Source organism: Poecilia reticulata, linkage group LG11 (assembly GCF_000633615.1).
Source record: "Poecilia reticulata strain Guanapo linkage group LG11, Guppy_female_1.0+MT, whole genome shotgun sequence".
NCBI lineage: Eukaryota > Metazoa > Chordata > Actinopteri > Cyprinodontiformes > Poeciliidae > Poecilia > Poecilia reticulata.
This window is the reverse complement of record NC_024341.1, coordinates 4,170,650-4,190,336: the sequence shown is the minus strand read 5'-3', so window position 1 is coordinate 4,190,336 and position 19,687 is coordinate 4,170,650. Positions and strand designations below refer to the sequence as shown.

Here is a 19,687-nt window from a genome sequence, read left to right as displayed (position 1 = left end):
TTTTGAAATATAGAGTATACTTTAGAATTCTAAACCATAAAACATATTTGTTATACATATTTGTGGGTTTCACAGTGACAAAAATAAAAACTTTTCCTACTCGAATTTTCTTTTTTTGTGTGATTTTAGGCCCAAAATGCAATGTCAGTATGTCCAAATGACAAAAATATGTGTAAATTGACAAAGTTCAGGCTGTCCTGAAAAAAATGATAGCACATAAAGCAATATTAATGGTTTTTATTAAGAAATATAAAGGTAAAATCAAAAATTAGTCAAAAACGGCCATTTAGAACACTGACTCCCAAGGGTTAAGAACCACTGGTCTATCCATACCATTTTAATAAAAAATATATTTGAATTCAAACAATTTTATTTTAAAAAAAGTCTGTAGTGTACACTGATAAAAAATTTAAAAAAGATGCAAACACTGATAATTTCTCCAGTTATGGTTGATGAACTCGTTTCAGAAATGTACACAGGAATAATGAGGGTATATGTTGATTTTAAAACACTGCAGAACAAAAGGACACCCAGTCAAAGTTCTCACCTTGAAATCTAAAATACAGATTTTTATTTATAAGCAATTATTTCTCTTTCGAATCAAATATGAATAATTTACCTCCTCCCCCCACCCCCCCACACACACCTGGGCATCCACAGATGGCTGAATAACTAAATTATTAAAATTTTAATCATTCGTCTGTCCCATTCAGGTCAACATCAGCGAAACTTCTCAGGCCAGTAAAGTTGACATGTTGCTTCATTGATGAATTTCAAACACTCAAAAATATTATTTAAAAGTTGGACAATGAAATATAAAGCGTTTACTGTTAGTATTCCATCACATCTATTAGGATTATTAATGAAAAGAACAAGTGCTTGTCCACTAGATGACAGTGTTCCCTGTAGAACAAATAAACAACAGCCTTGAGATAACTACAGATTTGCAAAGACATGTAAAGCAGGTCACAATGTAAAGTTTGGTTTCAAGGCACATGGAGCAAATTTTAACCAATCAGGAGACAGCACCCAACCTTAATGCCTGAAAAGTCTGGGGGGAAAAAAACACTGGAGTGTGAATGGATATGCTTTATCCCCCTCAACCACAGAGTAATGAACATTTAAATACATACAGTAGCTGAGCAAGTAGATTTTATTTCAAACCTGCACAAAATGGAGTGATGATGATAAAACTGACAAACTAAACATGTCGACATCTTATCTGTAACTTTAGATTGTTATACTGCATATACCACTTGCATTATTTTTTTTATTAGAACAGACAATAACAGACATTACAAATTTGTAAATATCAGAATACAGCTGGATTTGATGGTAAAATAAATATCAAAAACTGTCCATGAAGGCACTTACATCTACTTTTCATTCCAAATGTGTCACTATGTATATAAAAATTGCACGCTATACATATATTTTTTTTAATAAGGCATTTTTTTGCAGGCTATATCATATGAAAGCCAATCATGATGATTCTTATCCGTAAGGCCCAAACTCTAAGATGCATATATTGGAAAAAATAGCTTCCGAGTAATTTAGCTGTTCCAGAAAGTACATCAAGTATTTTTAATCATGGTGGCTTTAGGAGAGTATCTAAGCCAAAGCTAAATGTATGGAGATAAATTAGGGCCAAAAAAATTTAAACTGAAAATAAAGATTTGAAGCAGAAAAAATGCTTTGAAACTGAAAAAAAAAGTTCAAAAGTACTTTTCAGATTCAAGTTTTTAATTTGTTTTTTTCAGTTTATTTTTTTTTCTTTTGAACAAACTTTATGGCCCCAATTTAGCTCCATATAAATGTTTGTTCCGTTTACCTCAGAAGCTGGAATGACATCATTCCCAAGTGTTTAAAACCTTGCTTCAGTTCCAAGTTAAACTATCAGTGGGATTTTCTATTTCTGTGCTTATAGTAACCGAGCAAACTAGTTAGTAATGCAGGCCACCAGCAACATTTTGCTTTGCATTTTTAATAACCAAAGCAACATGTTGGCAAACACAGGTAAGCCCAAAACTATTCATACCCCTGGTATACTGAGATTTAACATTGCTTTCATTCAAATAAGAAGATTATTTCTGATAGGGAAGGAGAGATATTTCTTCAAAGGAGAAATAAAACACTGAAATTAGTATATAAATCTTTTTAAAATTTCATTTAGATTGAATTAAAAAAAATGTCTTGCTGAAAATTATTAACACCTTTCTCAATAATACATGGAAGACTATTGTCTTTGCAGCAGAGGCTTCTCATAATTGCATTCCAGTTTTTATTTTTGCATGTTTTACAACAATATAAGCTCCAGGTCTGATGGAGCTTATAGTTAAGGTTGGGAAAACCTCTTTTCCATCACCCTAATCATTAACTCTGTCCAGTCTTTGTCAGATTCAAGTTGCAACACGAGCATGGCTACTCCAGTGTATCTATGCCAAATTCTAATCAGAGGAAAGTAAGATTAAGATTTATACCTAAATCTGCCGGGGGTATGAATACTTCTGAGCCAACCTACCAATAATGTGCAATGTCAATGAATGATGTATAAATTGTCAGAAGTGCCAAAAACACTAGGGAAATTACTTTCTGTCTTACATGAACCATCTTTTCAAAGTGTGGCAGCCATGCTGAGTTTTGAGATCTGGGCTCGGTGAGAAATCTCTGACTTTCCAAGTCAAAATTAAAATTTTCCAGTTTGTTCTATGCTATTTTTTCCAACATGGCTACTCCAACTTCCAAGCAGCAGGTTAAAATTTTGACTCAGTTTAGTGCATTTTTAAGTGCTCTCTAGCTCTGTTTAACATGCTAGCATGCTAACATTTGTTAGCCGTCATTCCTAGTTGGAATTTCAGCTTCAATAAATCTTCTAGTTTATATTTTTAAACTTTATTCCGACATCCAAAAGTCATGGAACGCACCACAACATCAAGAGGCTAAATTCTCACTTAAGCACATTTAACAGAGTGGTGTTCTTTGTAGCATGTCAGCAGGCTAACGTTTGTCTGGAAGAGCTAAAGGCTAAGCACAGGCAGGATCTAAGAGCGGTTAAAATCAAATAAATGTCAATATTGAAGTCCAACACAAATCTTCATGGAAGTAAGCGACTAATCACTTAGTCTGATAATTAAAGGTTTAAGCCAAACAACCAACAGGACAAATTACTTTTCTATGTATGTAAATGAATTTCTTTTTAGATTGCATTTTAAAATTGGAAAACATTTTTAGGGAAAAAATAACAGACTGAAGCCACTTTCAGTGAATTACCAAAATATAAAAACAATTAAAATAATAAAAAATTCATATGTTTGTTTGATTGAAATGTTCCCAGTTTGGATAATAATATGTTTGAAGGCTAACAACATCAGTTATTCTTGAAGGCTGACTGCAGCCCAGTGGGCGTTTTATATATAAATATATATTTTATAAATGCCACATTGTAATAAAACGCATTCCTTGGGGGATAAGTTTCAGAATGATCTTCGATTGTCAAACATCTGCAAGGACACAAGCAAGGAGCGACGTGATGGAAATGAGTAATGCGAGAATTGATCGGCGCAATAAAAACAACCGAGACTTTGTCATGATGGCCATTAAACCAAGACGCCTCAACTCTCGCATTGTGTCGATTTATGAATAAGATTTACACCTTAGTCAATAGGGTTCTGACACCAGCTTTTTTTGGCTATAAACGCAGGGCTTAGCAGCTTCAAAAACATGGGCCTCATTAGCAATTCAGGTCTCTGTACACATACATCAGGAGTATAATGCAACACTTTGTCTTTCTGCTGCTGACAGAACGGCTTTGTTCTTTTCAATTTCATTAACACACGAGCTTAAGATGTCCACAGAAAGTCATACAAAAAGAAAAACAAATTAAAGTTGGTTAGGAGAGAAAAAAAAAACCTGAGGGAAACGTTTAGTCATGTGACATTGGCATTTTAATATGGCATGCATCTTTATTTTCCTCCTGGCTGCTCAGAGGTGGGTCGTAGCTTCTGGAAAGCGGCAGTGTTGCTTTTTGTCTGGTCAATGAAACGTCTGACAGAAATCTTTATTGGTTTCTAATTACCGTGACAGCAGCTTCAGCTAGTAAGAAATAACGGGCCTGCATAAAAGAGGTCAAGCAGACATGTTTAGAGACATGATGAAATGAGTATTTTATTTGTATTTTTCTTTTTCAAGCATGGGTGGTCATCCCATGCTTGCCATCATCTGCCAGTGAACATTTGGATTTTGTGCTTGTCCGCCAGCAGCAAGGTGACATTATATTCATAATCTCCGTCATGGACTCCGGTGTGTCTAAAAGCTCCGGCCAAATGGTTCGTCTCCCAATAGTGGTGCCAGTTTCCGTACCGGTCGGCGCCAAATCCGAACACGCTGACCTGAAACAGAAAAAAACAATCCCAATAAAATGTAAAATCATCAATAGTAACCCTCAGCTACTGTAAGAAAACATGCAACTATGATACTATGACTTGAAAATTGCAGGAAAGATATCGATTACAGTAAAGGTGCAGCTTTCTGATTCCTCTTATGTTCAACGTCACAATGTTGACACCATCAAAATATTGGCAACGCCTTCCCTGATTGTTAGCCTTTCCGCAATCAAAAGTTTGAATCAGGTTTGGGTAGATTTTTATTTCCATCAATTTTGTTAACATGTCACAATTAATGTATTCTGGTCATTGCCTTTATACTCAATTCAACTCGATTCTCATCCCACTTTACAGCTCCATCTGGCCTTTCTCTCATTGACCTGGATTTCTCCCAAAGAATTCCAGCTGCGCCAATCAGTGAACAGAAGAAGTTGTGAACGACGACATTGATTTTCTGCGCTGCTTTAGAATTGTAGCAATGGCAGCGGAGGAAGTGAACCAAGTTATCCAGTCCGTGTTGGCCACACTTCCAAATATTGAGTGGAGGCAATTTCTGGTAAGTTTCTTAGCGTCAAACTGGCACATTACATACATCACGGCTAAGTGGTAGCAATTGGGTAAAATTTCCATCCTCAGCAGAGTCCACTCCTCCAAGAAGTAATCATTTCTCAATAGTTAAGACTCCAGTATGACGTAAAGCATAGAACAAGGGGCTGTTTTTTACCAGGGTATATTAAGTTGTTCCACACCGTGTTTCTTTGACAAAGTATGTGGAAACGAAGCTGCCGGAACGTCATCGTCTTCCAAAGTTACACGCATTTCAAATGTTGCCATACCGTTTGCCCCAACGCCTGTGCAACTAGTGTGCTTGCAAAAATTAAAGAGCAAACGTGACGTCGGTGCCATTACTGAGGTTCAAGCAATACAAATATTTTTGGGAAGCAGCGTAGCTCAGTCCGGAGCCGTATTATTTTAGCTGCCTTTGTTGCACAAAAACGAATTGTGTGAGAACAGCACTGTGCAGAAAGATGACGCTGCTGCTGGACTGGAGAAGTGTAGTTTACCTCGTCACATATGTGGAGAGCAAGCAGCAAGCTTAGGAAGCCAGTCGACGGATATCGTCCATGACCTTCCAGCCACGACTCGTGGACGTATTTGAAAAAAGTTGGACTATAAATCAACACCTGAAATAAACCAAAAAAACCCCAAAAACAAAACAGAAACAAAAACTCAGTTATATTGCATTTTTAATCAAGAAAACACGTTTAATAAGAATTTTTAAGCCCACCTTATCTTTATTCGCCTTTATCCTGGCCTTAACTGGTAAATATGTGCTGCAAGAGACATACACACAAAGCCATGTTCCTCTTTTTAAGCAAGAGCTCCAGAATAATAACACATCGAAATGGTTTCATTCAAAAGTAGCAGATGGTGAATAAAATGAACGTCCAGTGTCTTTCTTCATTAAGCCTGTCCGATCGGAGCTAATTAAATCCAGATACCGAGGCAGATACCAAAGTAAAGCTCATTCATTCGTCTTTCTGTTTTGTTTTTGTTTTTTTTTTTACACGAGAGCATCTGGTGTGAAGCTGCAAGTGCAGACACTAAATATTTAAATAGAAAGGTGTGTGCGGCACCTGCTGCCGAGCCCATGTTTAGTTAGCATGAAAAATGTCTTCTCTGTATGCAAATGTGGACAAATAGTCCTGCGTCCTTCGACACTCGGAGCCCAGATTCACTGAAAACGCGGCAAAACTCACAGCGATCCGAAGACCGCCGGGCTGAAGCCGACATCTCTGCTGGTGGAGTTCAAATTTAATGATGCAGACGGATTACTTTGGCAGCGGGACAACTCTGCATTTATGAGCCACATTTGCTTGGAAACTCCCACCATCTAACATCGCAGCATGATTGATTTATTAGCCGCGGCTCTGCTTGGCAGCGGCTCTGTTTTATTCCTGCGTGGCCGGTAGTTAAGCTAATGATTATAGGTAAGTGAGAGAGAAGCGGCTAAAGGTGAAATGTACTGGAAAAGAAGAAAAAATGAATAAATAAAAAATCAAAGTGATTATCCTTGTTGTGGCAAAGAGACAGATAGAAAAAGCAGGAGAGTGTGACTGGATGGCAATCTGGTGTTAGAGGAGTGGAAATGATTCTGGGAGTGTGATGCATGCAGCATGCATGATAATGCCTCTGCAGCTTGGCAGTGAGAAAGTGGGTAACGGAAACTAGTTGCTTTTTCTCTTCTCACACCGAGAGAGAAAAAACAAACATTTTTGTTTTACTTAATGATTACCTGCGAAATATTCATTATAGCAAAAGCTTAAAACAAAGCGAAAAAAAGAAAAATAGGATGAATAAATCTACTCAATTTTTGCTGATCATGTTACACAAATTTCGGAACAGATAATTACCATGTTGCTTTATTGCTTTTCCAGTGATGATATGAAACACAGATGCATAGAAACTGATTTCTGATCTCTTGGTTTGACCTGTTGATACTGAATTTCGCTGATGCCAATTTCTCTTTAAGAACTACAAAATAAACGGAAGGAAATAACTCCAGTAACTCATGTCATGTAAGGTTATTCATTTTGTAGGATGAGGATCAAAAGTGATGTTATGCCATGAGTATGACATCATTAAGAATTTATTATAAAACTGTGTTTTTCGTATTGATGTAAAGCAAACTGTAAGGCCTCATTAGCATCCTGTATAAGCAGTTAGCAGGATCTGTACTGTTAGCCTAGCTAACTGTAAACATTGGCTTTTTGTGCACTATTACAAAACATCCATAAAATTACAAGAATGAAGTTGAAATAATATTAGAATGACTTCATTATTAAAGACACTAACTAATATTAGCGAGTAGTGAGGTTTTATTTAAGTTATTATTCTATTCTGTTGGAAATCAGCGGAACATTATGGCTAACCTGCTCTAGGTTGTTAGTTTTTGTACAATATTTTGCAGCACTTCGTTCAGCTACATCTACTTTCAAACTACAACTAACCTTTTATTTTAATTACTCTATATTTTCATTTTAAACAGACAACTTTTACTCTGCTGTTAGTGCACTGGGGTTTACCCAGCTAGCTAATGTTGGCTAATTAACAGTATGATTTAAATGTATTATGGCTGTTTATTCAAATTGTTTGTGTTTAATCGCTGTATACTACATCTTTATCTCTTAAATGACCTGCTTGCTCTCTTGCTATAAATTTGACTTTCATCTAAGTACTAAAATGAGAATTGAAACTACAAATTTGAAGGTATCCATAACTGATTTTAAAGACAATGACATTGCATCTCCTTCTGCCTTTATTCAATGAATTGACATCAAAATGAACATAACACATCCGTCACAGTAAAGTCATGCAATATGTAATTTAGCAAGAATACAGTTATTCAAATAACGTGTTTGTTTTGTTTTAGTTATCGTCAGAATTTACTCTATGCTTAATTTTTTTTTGTTTTGCACCATTTTAGAGCATGGGTTTGAGTTTTACATCACGTTTTATCTTCTGTTCATATTTGAAAACCGACTCGGCTTAGTGGAGCTTTAGCTCCTCTCACAGGTCTTACTGTGTGATAGCGCCAGTGGTCAGAGCACTGATGAGCCACTGCAGGTCCAGAGTCTTGAACGGGATCAGAACCAGGCTGGTGTTGTTGTCCAAGTCTATGGCGCTCTCTGGGTACATGACATGATGGGTGGTGCGTGTTCCGACATCCTCCTCGAATCCACTGGTAGGAGCCTGGTTCATCCTGGAGGGACAGACAAAAACATCCTTAATTTAAGAGCCGTTTCTCTCACATCTCCCTCCTTTTCTCCCCCCATTTGTGGATCGAGTTTGTCATCTGCCTGTGTCCCTGGACAATTCAGCGAGTCTTTCACTCTCAAAGATGAGAAATAAATAAACAAGCAGGCCTCAGAAAAAGAGTTTGCGTCTTACTTAATAAGATTCCCTCCAACTTGCTTAAATTACTTAAGGAGATATGAAACACAGCGAAAGTCTATGTTCCCCTTGGGCTTTTTTTTTATTACATTTTATTTTTTTTTTTACATTTTCTTACATTATAGCCCAACTCTTTAATCTTGCTTGCAGTTTGATGTGAGAGGACAACACAAAATAGTCGATTTTTTGCAATTTTTTACCCCATAAAATCTGTAAATAGAGTTGTGCGTTTCCATTCCATCCCTTTTTTTCAACACCTTTCGTTTTAACCCTTTTGAGTGTTAAATCAACACTGTGCTGAGAAAGTTTAACTCTGCCAAATTTGCTGTGTAGCCGTTAAGAAAGACGGTCGTTTTTTGGTAGTTAGACTGTCAGAAGTGGATTGTGGTGAAGACGGCTGAATATGTAAGCAGGCAACATTTCTCTTTTTAACAAAAGTATGTAACCATATACAGTACATATGATACATACATTATTCTCCTTCCACTTCACAACTGAACACCACTTTTTGTAGTTCCAGCACATTAAATCTACAATCTTGTGGTTGTCACATAGCAAAATGTAGAAAAGTTAAACTGGTATGATACTTTTAATATAAGCGGAGCCACAGATTTTAGATGAAAAAAAAAAAAAATACAGAAAGACAGAAGAGAAAAATGCTTAAATTGTCTTCCATCACCTTGTTCCACCACCCCAAAAAGCGGCTCGGAACAATCCAGTGTCCGTATGGAGCCAGGCAATTACCTCTTGGCAGAGCAGCCGAAGCATCCCCATTATTGTCCAACAATTTTCTCTCAAACTGGGACAGTAATTGGCGGGAATACAGTTTGACAATGGCAGCTGGCTTCGGTCACAAGTAGGAAGTGACACAAAGCCTGAAACACGAGTCTGACCCCCATGTGTGACTAGCGTTACCTATTTGGGAGCTCTGTCCTGAGCGGCATCATCTCCCTCATTACAGAGTCCGAGATGACGGCTATATAACAACCTGACATTTTCAGCCTGGACCTGTCAGAACAACCGCTGGCGAGAGGCATCACTGGCCAAGGCTATTTATTGTTGATGACAAGTTCAATATGTCACATTCCTCGAACCGTTCTTGCGTTCAAAGGATATGGTTGTGTCTGCGCAACCGAGTTGGTGGAGGCATAAAGCCATAAGTGGAGAATTATTACAGCAAACCTCGTCAAGGTAACAAAATGAGAATCAGCAGGACTGGGAACATGGAACATCAAAGTTTGGAGAAATGTAACTAAAAAGGACAGAAGGGAATAAACATGAAGCTTAGGAATGCCACTTTAGCAAGATTACAAAATTAATTTTGAAGATTTCAACAGCATTTTTGCTGATTTAACATTTGTCTATAAACACACAGACACAACAAAACCAACAGTTTGCAAGAGCTTGAAAGAACCTCCAGGACCTAAAGCAGCCAAAGATCTGGAGTCAGTAACAGCTTGGTGGTGGCCGGTGTGCCAGAATATATTGATAAAACCAATTAAATTGTTAAAATATTAAAATATCAATAAATAGCTGTTCCTCCAGGGGTTTGTGATTGTTTTAAAAAAATTTTTTTACAATCCGATTTGCAGATTTTGTGGTGCCTATTTAGAAATGTCTAAGGAATTTTTACGATATTTGCACTAATGTATGATGTTAAATGTGGCTTTTTAATACTCACTGTATCAATTATAACTGAGGCAGCTGTTACTTAAACTCAGTGTTTCTGACCAATTTTGAAAAGAATTGCAGTAAAATCAGAGAAAAAAATGTGGAGATTTGTTGATTTTGTGTGAATTTTGCAGATTTATGAAAAACCTGAAGGACTTAATGATGTAATTAGGAGTTTAAAGGGCCACATAAAAAGCTACGCCAAGTCAGATTTGGCCCCCGGGGCCTCAAGTTTGACACACGTGCTCTAAGCTTTTTCAGAGAACACCTCTGCTGACGGAACACGTTGAAAAATAAGGACTTTTGGTTGTGTAAAATCTCTGCCATTCATAAAAGAAAAAAAAATCTGTATTTTTCTTTCAAAAACCTTCACCGTGAGTCTGTGTCGAGCCTTTTTTGTTAAATCTTTCTATTATTGTCTTCTCAGAGCCTCTGAAATGTTATTCATTTGAAGCTGAAGGACGGAAATTACTTCCTGCTTTTAGAGCTCCGTCGAAGAACGCGCTCATCCTTCTGCTTCCTGCCAGAGGGGTCAATGCAAGAATAATTCCCGTCTCTGAGGGCACTAAGAAGAGTGGACTTGTGTTGATAAGTGGACTCTGTGGAATGCTTATTCACTTAATCGTGTGTGTGTGTGTGTGTGTGTGTGTTTCAACTGCTCTAAGGAGGTAGATATTTTAAATTGGTTCAATCAATATTCAACTACATCAAATCGGCCCTCTGCTTCTCTGCCCTGGCTTGAGAAAAATATTCACGGCAGACGGACTTGAAACAAAATAAATGGATGTTCTGGCCCTTCGGAGCTAATAAATTGGATTGCTTATGCACTGGAAACAGAGGTTCTTCACCCACAAAACGCCAAAATATTCAGGGAACATAAATGCCTCTGAAATAGGGATATTTGATTTGGAAGGGTTCTCTTTGTGCTTTAGCTGCTGTGAAAGCCTTGATGTAGCCATTTGTTCAGAAGGTTTACGGAATCATAAAGTTCAGAGGGTTGAAAGAACAAAACCAGGACTGGTGGGGGTTTTATTCCCCCTCAGCAGAGACATGGGCTCGCTGGTGGTTTGTTGTGAAAGTATATGGAAGTTATCAAGGGTCAAATGCATGTGTTTGCAACCTGTACAATGCAGAGACATTTTTATGTCCCACAAATAAAAAGTCATTCAGAGGCACAAATATTACATGGTTTATTTGTAAAAAAAAATAAATAAAAAATACTTATTTTATTGTCACCTTTCCTTAATCATTTGTCAAAAGTGATTTTGGGGGAAAAAATTAAAAATCTGCCACTTTGTAATGCCAAAAGATGATTTAAGCAGAAAAAAAAAAAAAAAAAAAACTTGTCCAAAAATGACTTGAGCCATTATTTGATCAATATCAGCTAGGAACTATTTGCTGTCATATTTAAAGTGCCACCACTTTATAGAACTTTTTTCAGGTTCAGGGTGGATTGATTTTCATCCTACATTATGTTGATTTTTGTGCAAAATTACATAAGAAAAAAAGAAATCTGACATTTTCTTTTTCTCGTTATTGTGGAATTTAACAAATAGAAATCATTTTGGTCATTCTGACTGACCTAGAACGAGAGAAGTTTGGTCTGATTTAACTTCAGACAGCAGTAAAAATGATGTAGGTGTTTTGATTTAGTGTATGTAAACTTCTGGTATCAACCGTTTCTTGTTCACCACTTCCTGTTAACAGACCAGCAGCAGCGTTTTCTACAAGCTGCAAACGGGGACAGGATGACTGATCTGAGCCAACACAAAGGGATATAAAATAATCTAGAGAAGTTGATGGAAAAATGTGGCTCAATCTTTCAAAATCTTTAGGAAGGAAGGCTTTTGCTTCGCAGCAAGTCGCAATTAGAAACAGCAACGTCGTCTTGACAACTGAAGTACTGCGTTTAGTGAATTTAAAGAAACTGTTAAAGAATTTACCAGAATGACTTCATGACTTTATAAATATATTGGAATGGTTTGAACTCTATAATTTCCATTTTATTTTTGTTTAGCTGACAGAAGTTTGAGTTTAAGATCCACTGTGGGACTTTTAAATGTGGCTTCAACGGGGCAACTCTCACTGATTTACAACAGCATAGGAGGGACTTTGCAGATAGAAAAAAGTAGCAAAGTTTTATTTAAAAAAAACACCAATATTTTGAAATTAACCTCAGAAATTTTCTAAAACCAAAATCATGGACATTTCTGAGCTTGAAAAGTCGAAAACTTGCTAGAAAAAAACTCAGAAATTTAGAAACTAATCTCTAAAGAGATTTTCTAGAAAAAAAACCCTCAAAAGTTAAAACTTGCTAAAAGTAAAAAATGTTCAAGGTTGGAAATGTTTATGCTCTCTCCAAATATTTCTGAGGGTTTTTTATCTAGAAAAATTTCAACTTTACAAGCACAGAAATTCCCAATATTTTTGTAGAAAACTTCTGAGATTAATCTAAAAATTCCTGGGATTTTTTTTTCTTTGCAGAAATGTATTCTTTTCCCCATCGGTTCAAATCATACTGATGGCGAACAGATTGGCGCTAAAAAAAACATACCTGTGTTCATTTTAGATGAAACAATGAACAAATCACTACGACAACTCTCAGGCACAAACTTGGTTTATTAATCCTTCTCTGTTGAATCATTTCTGTATTGTATTTGCGGCCCAAACGGCTAACGTGCGTCTTTAAACTGCAGCCCACCTGCCTGGCTAAAGTATTAGCCGCTCATTCGTTCAGCCGCCACCCTCTCCGATGACGCCTCCGTCTCGTTTGGAGTCGCACATCATGTCTCCTTGTCACGACTGCTGAGTTTGTTGTCAGTTACTGTTAATGAATATTCCCCTGAGACACGGGTCACGCTCATGACTAAACACCAAATTTAATTTTAATGAAATGATTAATCTATTGTGCAGCGCGACAGCTCAGTAGGCGGGATAAAGCTGAAAACGTAAAGAGACGGAAAGGGACTGCTGTGGTGAGGCAAACAACGAGACAGTGGAGAAAAAGAACAAAAAAAACCCAACAACACTAATAGCTTTTGCTCGCTGACAGTGAGATGTGGCCATTTTTGAGGAGCGTAAGAGGAAAGTTGTTGCTGAAAGGTAGCAATTGAAATATCGGCCACAAGTTTTTCACACTTCACATGGAGGAACATTTTTTTTAAATAATTTTTTTAAAAAAGGAGCAGATTAAACTTTTTGGATAGATACAAAAAGCTTCATGTTGAGGAAAACTAACGAAGTGCATCATCCTGTGACCGTTACAGCCTAAAATGACTGGTTTTAGTGGAACTTTTTCCAAAACGTTTTTCAAGCTTCAATTCTGACTCTTTGCTCTGTTGAGACAGGACAAGATTTCTTTGAGTTAAGCGGAAAGCAACAGTAGCTGAGCTTCCGTTTCAAATGTGTGGAGAACTTTGTTAATATTCCACTGATGTCAGCATTGCGGCGTTTCCATTAAATTAGAAGCGTAGTTAAAACCACACCTAGATAAGTTTGTTCACGCGACAAGTCATTGAAGAACATGCAGCCATGTTTGTCAATGACAACTACTTCCTGTCATCGTCTTCTTCATGGTTTCCGACAGGGCAGACATGCAACTCTTGTGATCCAAAAAAAAAAAGTGTTTCCATTTTAGTTTTGTGAAATAAACCAGTTTTGATCCAGACAGAAGACAGTCTCATCCTAGCGCCAAAACGTTTTATTGAAAAATGTGTTTTTTCAACATTGCCATGTTTCCATTAAGCAAATTTATTTTCGAAATGTCAACGGAAGCAAAACTGAAAAAGAACTGGGTTAATTTATGTAAAATGGGTAACAGCAATATCAATATTCTTGTTACCAAGTTTAATATGTTACACTGACATGGGTTGATCATCATCATTTAAGTTAATCCAAATGATTAACTTAAATGCTGCATGCAGCAGCTTTACTCAGCTTACAAGGCTAATTTGGACAAAAACTGCAGTTTTGGTAATTTTGACCAATCTCAGAGTTGCTGCAGTGATTGGTCAGAAAAGAGGGAAATGCAGAACATGTTCACGTGATTGGTCAGATTTGCGGGAAAGTTATTACTGGAGAAAATCAGCAAACAATGATAGTAACTGCAGCAAAAGTTGGTCCCACACTTTCTGTCCACCAAACTTGTTCAAGTAAAACTGAAGGCTCATCTATTCAGGCTCAAGTTTGGGTAATTTTTTTTCTCTTAATGTTTTCTTTTTTGATTCCATCATTTAAAATTTTTTGTGGATTTTATTTTTTTTTTCCACTATATATTACTACTCTGTTAATTTGATTTGATTATTATTTTTTTTATCTTGAAAGGCTCTTAAATTTACTTATTTACATTCAGATTTTTATTTATAGCCATTCTGGAAACCCATTTTCTGCTTTGCATTCATCTGTCTGAAAAAGTTCAAAGCTTCACTTCACTGACGCTCAGCAGTGCTTCCCTGCCGACAGACTGTGCCGTGCTGGTCACCATTCATCACAGACGTGTATTTGAACATGGCAAACCATCTCCACTAATGGTCAGCACCTGTGCAGACGGTCCCGGTGTTGTTGTAAAATGGCCGTCTGGAAGCCGTCTGGAAGCTCTGTCGAGAGGCAGGCGGGATAAATCAGCAGCAAGAAAGACGCTGACACGGTTCTTTTTCAGGCTAGCCTGGTTGCAGAAAGGAAATAATTGATCTGATCCTTGTTCTCTACGTTGGAGTAAAAAAAAAAATCTTGTCAGAGCAAGTCGCTGCTATGCTTACCACTCTTAAGACTTCCTGTTTTAATAGTGTTCACTACAGTGGCTAAAGATGTTAGAAAAAGGGTTTGTGTACAAAACAAACTAAGTAGGTCACAGAGGTATGTAAACTTTACATACCACTCCCCCAATTTATTTATGATTTTGGTGGACTTCAGTAGTAATTTTGGGGTCATGGATTAAGATGGGAAAAAAATAAGAAAAAAAAAAAACTCTCCGAGACCTTTAAGGGGCAGTGATTTGTAAAATTGACTTTTGAATTCAAATGTCAGGATTCGGCAATTTAGACAATCAAGTGTCACGAATTATAGTCTATTTCAGTCTGGATTACTTTAAAGAGGCAGTATTTTGCATTTTCCAGGCTTAGAGTTCCACCTTATAGCACAATCAAGTAACTGGGTTACCTTCAGTTATAAAAATGCTATATATATTAAATACGACTTAAAAGCAATTTAAATTCATAAGTTAACGCCTTGAAATTGGGCCTCTGTCTCTTTAAGAACATCTGCTCTTTCAGGAACTGAAATGTGGTTGAAGGGTTAATAGAGGAGCAACGTTGTGACGACTTCCTGAAGGCGGAGTTTTAGAACGAGCCGGAGCTTCTTAAAGAGACAGAGGCCCAATTTCAAAGTGCTAACTTACAAAGTAAAATTTCTTTTAAGTTGTACTTGACATATACAGCATTTTGATAACTGAAGTTAGCAGTTACTTGATTGTGCTATAAAATGGCGCAATGTGCCTCGAAATCACATAATACTGCAACTTTAAGACTTAGAAAAATTTGCATGGTATCTTTATTTGTCAAAACAACAAAACATTATATTTTAAAAGGTGCTAAATTTTGTTGGTGGTCCGCTTCAGGACTTCCGACTTGACAGGACGTGCATCGCTACCCCAGAGGTAGAACTGACTCATCCTTATAGTGCTGAAAAATGTTTAGAACACATTGAGGGGAGCAGACCGTCTGTCTGCAGTCAGGATTGAACTGGGTTGTTTTTGAAGTGAGGAACAACAATGGCGTGGTGTCATGGCGACCAGTAAGCGACAACAGCTTTAATGTCACGGCTGTTTGTTATCCGGCAGCCTCTCGGATACTGTTGGCCTAATTAACATTCATTTCCGCTTTAAATGTCCGGTGTCAAGAATCTCTGCGTTGTATGACATGGCCGAACAATTGAAGGTGCAGCTGGATCGCACAGCATGTAATAGGTAGCACTTTAAAGGTCAGCGGCATTTCAGCTCTCTGCGAGCTCCACATCCTCAGTCTGCCGTTGTTACCGCAGCTGGTCTTTACAACCCTGGCTGGGTAACAATCAGAGAAGCCTGTGCGCTTTCAGCTGGGTAATAATTATATAAAACACTGCGCATCACATCTTGTACAGTATTTATGATGTTCTTGTGTCAAAATAGAATTTTGACATCGAGATTTTTAGTAAAGATGAGACTTAAGCAGACCTTTTACATTTACATGTCTAATCTTATACTACCATCCAACCTTAAAATTCATTCTACTGGTAAACATCAACTGTCTGTTACAGTCACCCTGTTAAACAAAATGTCCCCCTTCCGACCAAAAACAACCAATCAGAGTCAGGGGGCGGGTCTTAGCGCTGTCAATCAACCTCATGTACTCGCTGCGGAATGTGCTAATGGTTCAGAACCAAACGTTCATCTGCAGTCATTGGTGGACATGCTAACTAGCCTTAGCAATCAACACAGGCAATGCTAGCTGCAGTGTAGCAGAGGGCATGGAGGCAATGAACAGCGCCACACAAGATTATGATTAACAGCACTAAGACCCTCCTCCTGGTTCTGATTGGTTGCCTCCAGTTAGCACTGGGAGAAGGAGGAGGTGCTTGATTTTTTTTTTTTAATAGATTATCTGTATCATACCAAACTGTCACAACATAGTGTCAGTTTCAACAGATATGTAAAAAACATATTTTTTACAAGGAATTTTTAGCATAAAACAAGCTTCCATTTCTTGATGAAAAGTTACTTGTGAGTTAATTTTATCTTATTTCAAGCATACTAGAAACTAGACAAACCCCCCCCCCCAAAAAAACCTTGTGTGTTTTTGCAGTGCACCAGTGAGCACGTTACAGTATTCTCTGCTCCATACAGCCGAAGAAAACAAATTTGATTTAAGTACCAGAGATGTGATGGTAAATTTGAAAGCTTTTTACATTTTAAAAACCTTGCCGTGGCTCATGGTGGTAATGTGCCTCTTTCTTATTTTCTGTGGGGACCTCAGGGTCAACAAAGGAGGCAAACATCCATCACACCATCCTATAAGCTCATCCTTAGAGTGTCTGCAGAAAGCCGGCCGCTTCGAGTCGTTTAAGAATGTTGATGGAAAAACCCCAGTTATCGTCCCCTTTTTGTTTAACTAAGCCATTTGCATTGTAGACCTGCTGAATTATTCACTGATGAAATGTAAACAAGCCAATTGCCTGACAGTGTTCTCCGTTAGCATTAGGGCAACACGCCTCTCTGCAACCTACATGGGTCCTTGGGTTAGCATTTACACACAGCTATGTTTAACACTACACCACACGTGGAAAGCATCTAAATCCACCTTCTACCTCTGACACAGTTTTTTTTCCTTCTTTTTTATGTGTTGTTGCAGCTCAAACAGCAATCAATCCGTTGACCTGCGTTTTTCTTTGATTTACAATGAGGTCCACTGGGAAAAGAAAAAGGCCTGATTGCAGAGTTGATTGAGTGCCCATAAAAAAGAAAAACCTAAATTGAATTTTTAGGGACACATTAATAACAATAAAGAGGAGGAGGAATAATTGGACACAAGCTTTTAAAGCTTCAGGATGTTGCTTGCTGGTACCGAGCGCGGGTTATCTGCTCTCTGACATGTTTTAGATGTGTAGGTGGCGCTGGCAAAAAAACCCAAAAAAACATTCTGGCCATTTGTCGCCTCACAGGAACGTCTCATTACTGTAATAACGCTCTCACAAACGAGGGAAAAACCTTCGTGTTTGCATAGATTCAGCGCTGGCTGAGATGAGTCGAGAGGGGAATTTAAACTTTCACGGCTTAAGATCCATCTTAATGAAGGTTTCTGCCAAAGCATACATCATCTTGTAGAATTTAAGCCTGACTGATGCTCAATTCAGCTGAGTAAATATGAATAATGAGACGATGAGGCATGCAAGACAGCCTTACTTTTCTAAGATAAAAGACGCTCTGGTGTGACAAGGGAACATACAGAAGAACAGCAATAATGTGGCGGTTCAAAGATATAATAACTGTTATATTCTTTGGAAAAAAAAGTGAATATGTTGTACAGGAGACCAGTTCTGACAGTTGTTGTGTAGTGAGTTTAAGTATTTGCATTGTACAAAGCGCTCCATGGAGACGTCACTGGATTTGCAAAAAACTGTTAGCTGACAATGACTAGCACTGGTTTTAGCTGTTAAGTTGTAGAAATAAAATGCTCTAACCCTTAAATGTAAATGTGATTATATATATATATATATATATATATATGCAGCTATTATTTGTCGACACTACAACAACTAGATAAAGTCAGGAAAAGTTTTAACCAAAATAAAATAGCAAGGAAGAGAGAAGATGGTCAGTTATGCTAGCTTGACTTTGACAACCTTAACATGTAGATGTGCTGCAGAATTTGGTGTGTTTCGGTTCAGCTAAAAAGAAAAGGCGACCCACACACCAACTCTCTGACAGATCACCAGTAGAGCAGGTGTTTAGATTAGCTCATCAACCACCACTGGGTTTGCATAAAACAAAAAGGCTGAAACAATCAAAACCTCCTGCATATTCACACAAACTTGTTCTCATACAGACACTTGTCACGCTCTCGACATTTCAAAGCAGGTCAAATAGTATTTTTTGTGTGTGTGTCTGCAGGCCACCGTCCTGCATCGACCGAGTCCTGTTTAGTACTACTGTGGTCTTCATGCATTGATTTATTTGCCATTCCATCTCTTTATCCTTGTTTTGCACTTTCTATTCACGCTTAATTGTTTGTGTTCCCGAGGCGAGCGTTTAGCAGGCCGGTTGTGTTTATTGTTTTGCTCTCATTTGTCTCCCTTATCTCTGCTACGCCGCACGTTTCGGGACCACAAAGGAGATGAAGAGGCGATTCCGCTATCTCAATTTTAGCTCGATAAAGTCAGCTGCATTTTCACATTTTAAAGATAAAAGCTCTTTCTTTGAGTGGGAAATGTAAGTCTTATCTCCATATGGACATAAAGAGGAGCCAGATTCAGTGTTTGTTAGTAAGCATCCAAAAAATAACATTTATAAAAATAATAATAATAAAAAAACTTAACATTTCTGTGACATCATATGCTTTTGCTTATTGATGATGTTCATATCTTAGAACTGGAAAAAAACAAAAAAAATAACTCATTTCAAATTTAAATCCAACAACCTCTGTGGCTTAGTAGCACTTCAAAAAGCCTATACATGAAAACATTTAATTATTCAAAAGCTACACAGCTTGCACTTGTCAATCAGAGGAAGATGAAAAAAAAAATCTCTTGTGATGACAGTCGATTTTGGCGCCGCAAATGGCTGAATAAATAACAGGCTTTTAGCCAATAAGCCAATGCTATTCAGCAATCTCAGGAGTCTTTGATTAAGGCTTTACAGGATTTGGTTGCATTGTGATGTGAATTATTCACTGCCCCACAGAAACGTTCATGCTCACCGTTCCATGTTTTGTCTCATTACAACCACAAAATTCAATATATTCTGTCAAGATGTTACAAGACAAAAAACAGAATGTTGTGCTTAAAGGGGCAGTGTTATGTAACATCAATTTATAACGTTATTCCCTCATCAAATGCATACATGGAGTATTGTTTTGATTCTTCTATGCATGTTTGAGAAACCTTTTAATCACCCGTGGCAACCACTCAGCTGGGCAAAACACCTGGGTGGA

At 37.6% G+C, this 19,687-nt stretch overlaps 1 protein-coding gene across 4 annotated transcripts in view; it reads right to left on the bottom strand.

The window, feature by feature from the left end:
- Positions 1–1,741: 1,741 nt before the first annotated feature.
- LOC103472023 (CMP-N-acetylneuraminate-beta-galactosamide-alpha-2,3-sialyltransferase 1-like) overlaps positions 1,742–19,687 on the bottom strand; it is a 112,043-nt gene continuing 94,097 nt past the window's right edge. For all 4 annotated transcript variants that reach the window (XM_008421370.2, XM_008421371.2, XM_008421368.2 and 1 more), the window contains 4 exons: positions 7,966–8,145; positions 5,671–5,716; positions 5,447–5,566; positions 1,742–4,388 (listed from right to left, as the gene is read on the bottom strand). In XM_008421370.2, coding sequence (XP_008419592.1) covers positions 4,215–4,388; positions 5,447–5,566; positions 5,671–5,716; positions 7,966–8,145 — 520 coding nt within the window. In that variant the 3' untranslated portion in view covers positions 1,742–4,214. The remainder of the gene's footprint in view (positions 4,389–5,446; positions 5,567–5,670; positions 5,717–7,965; positions 8,146–19,687) is intronic.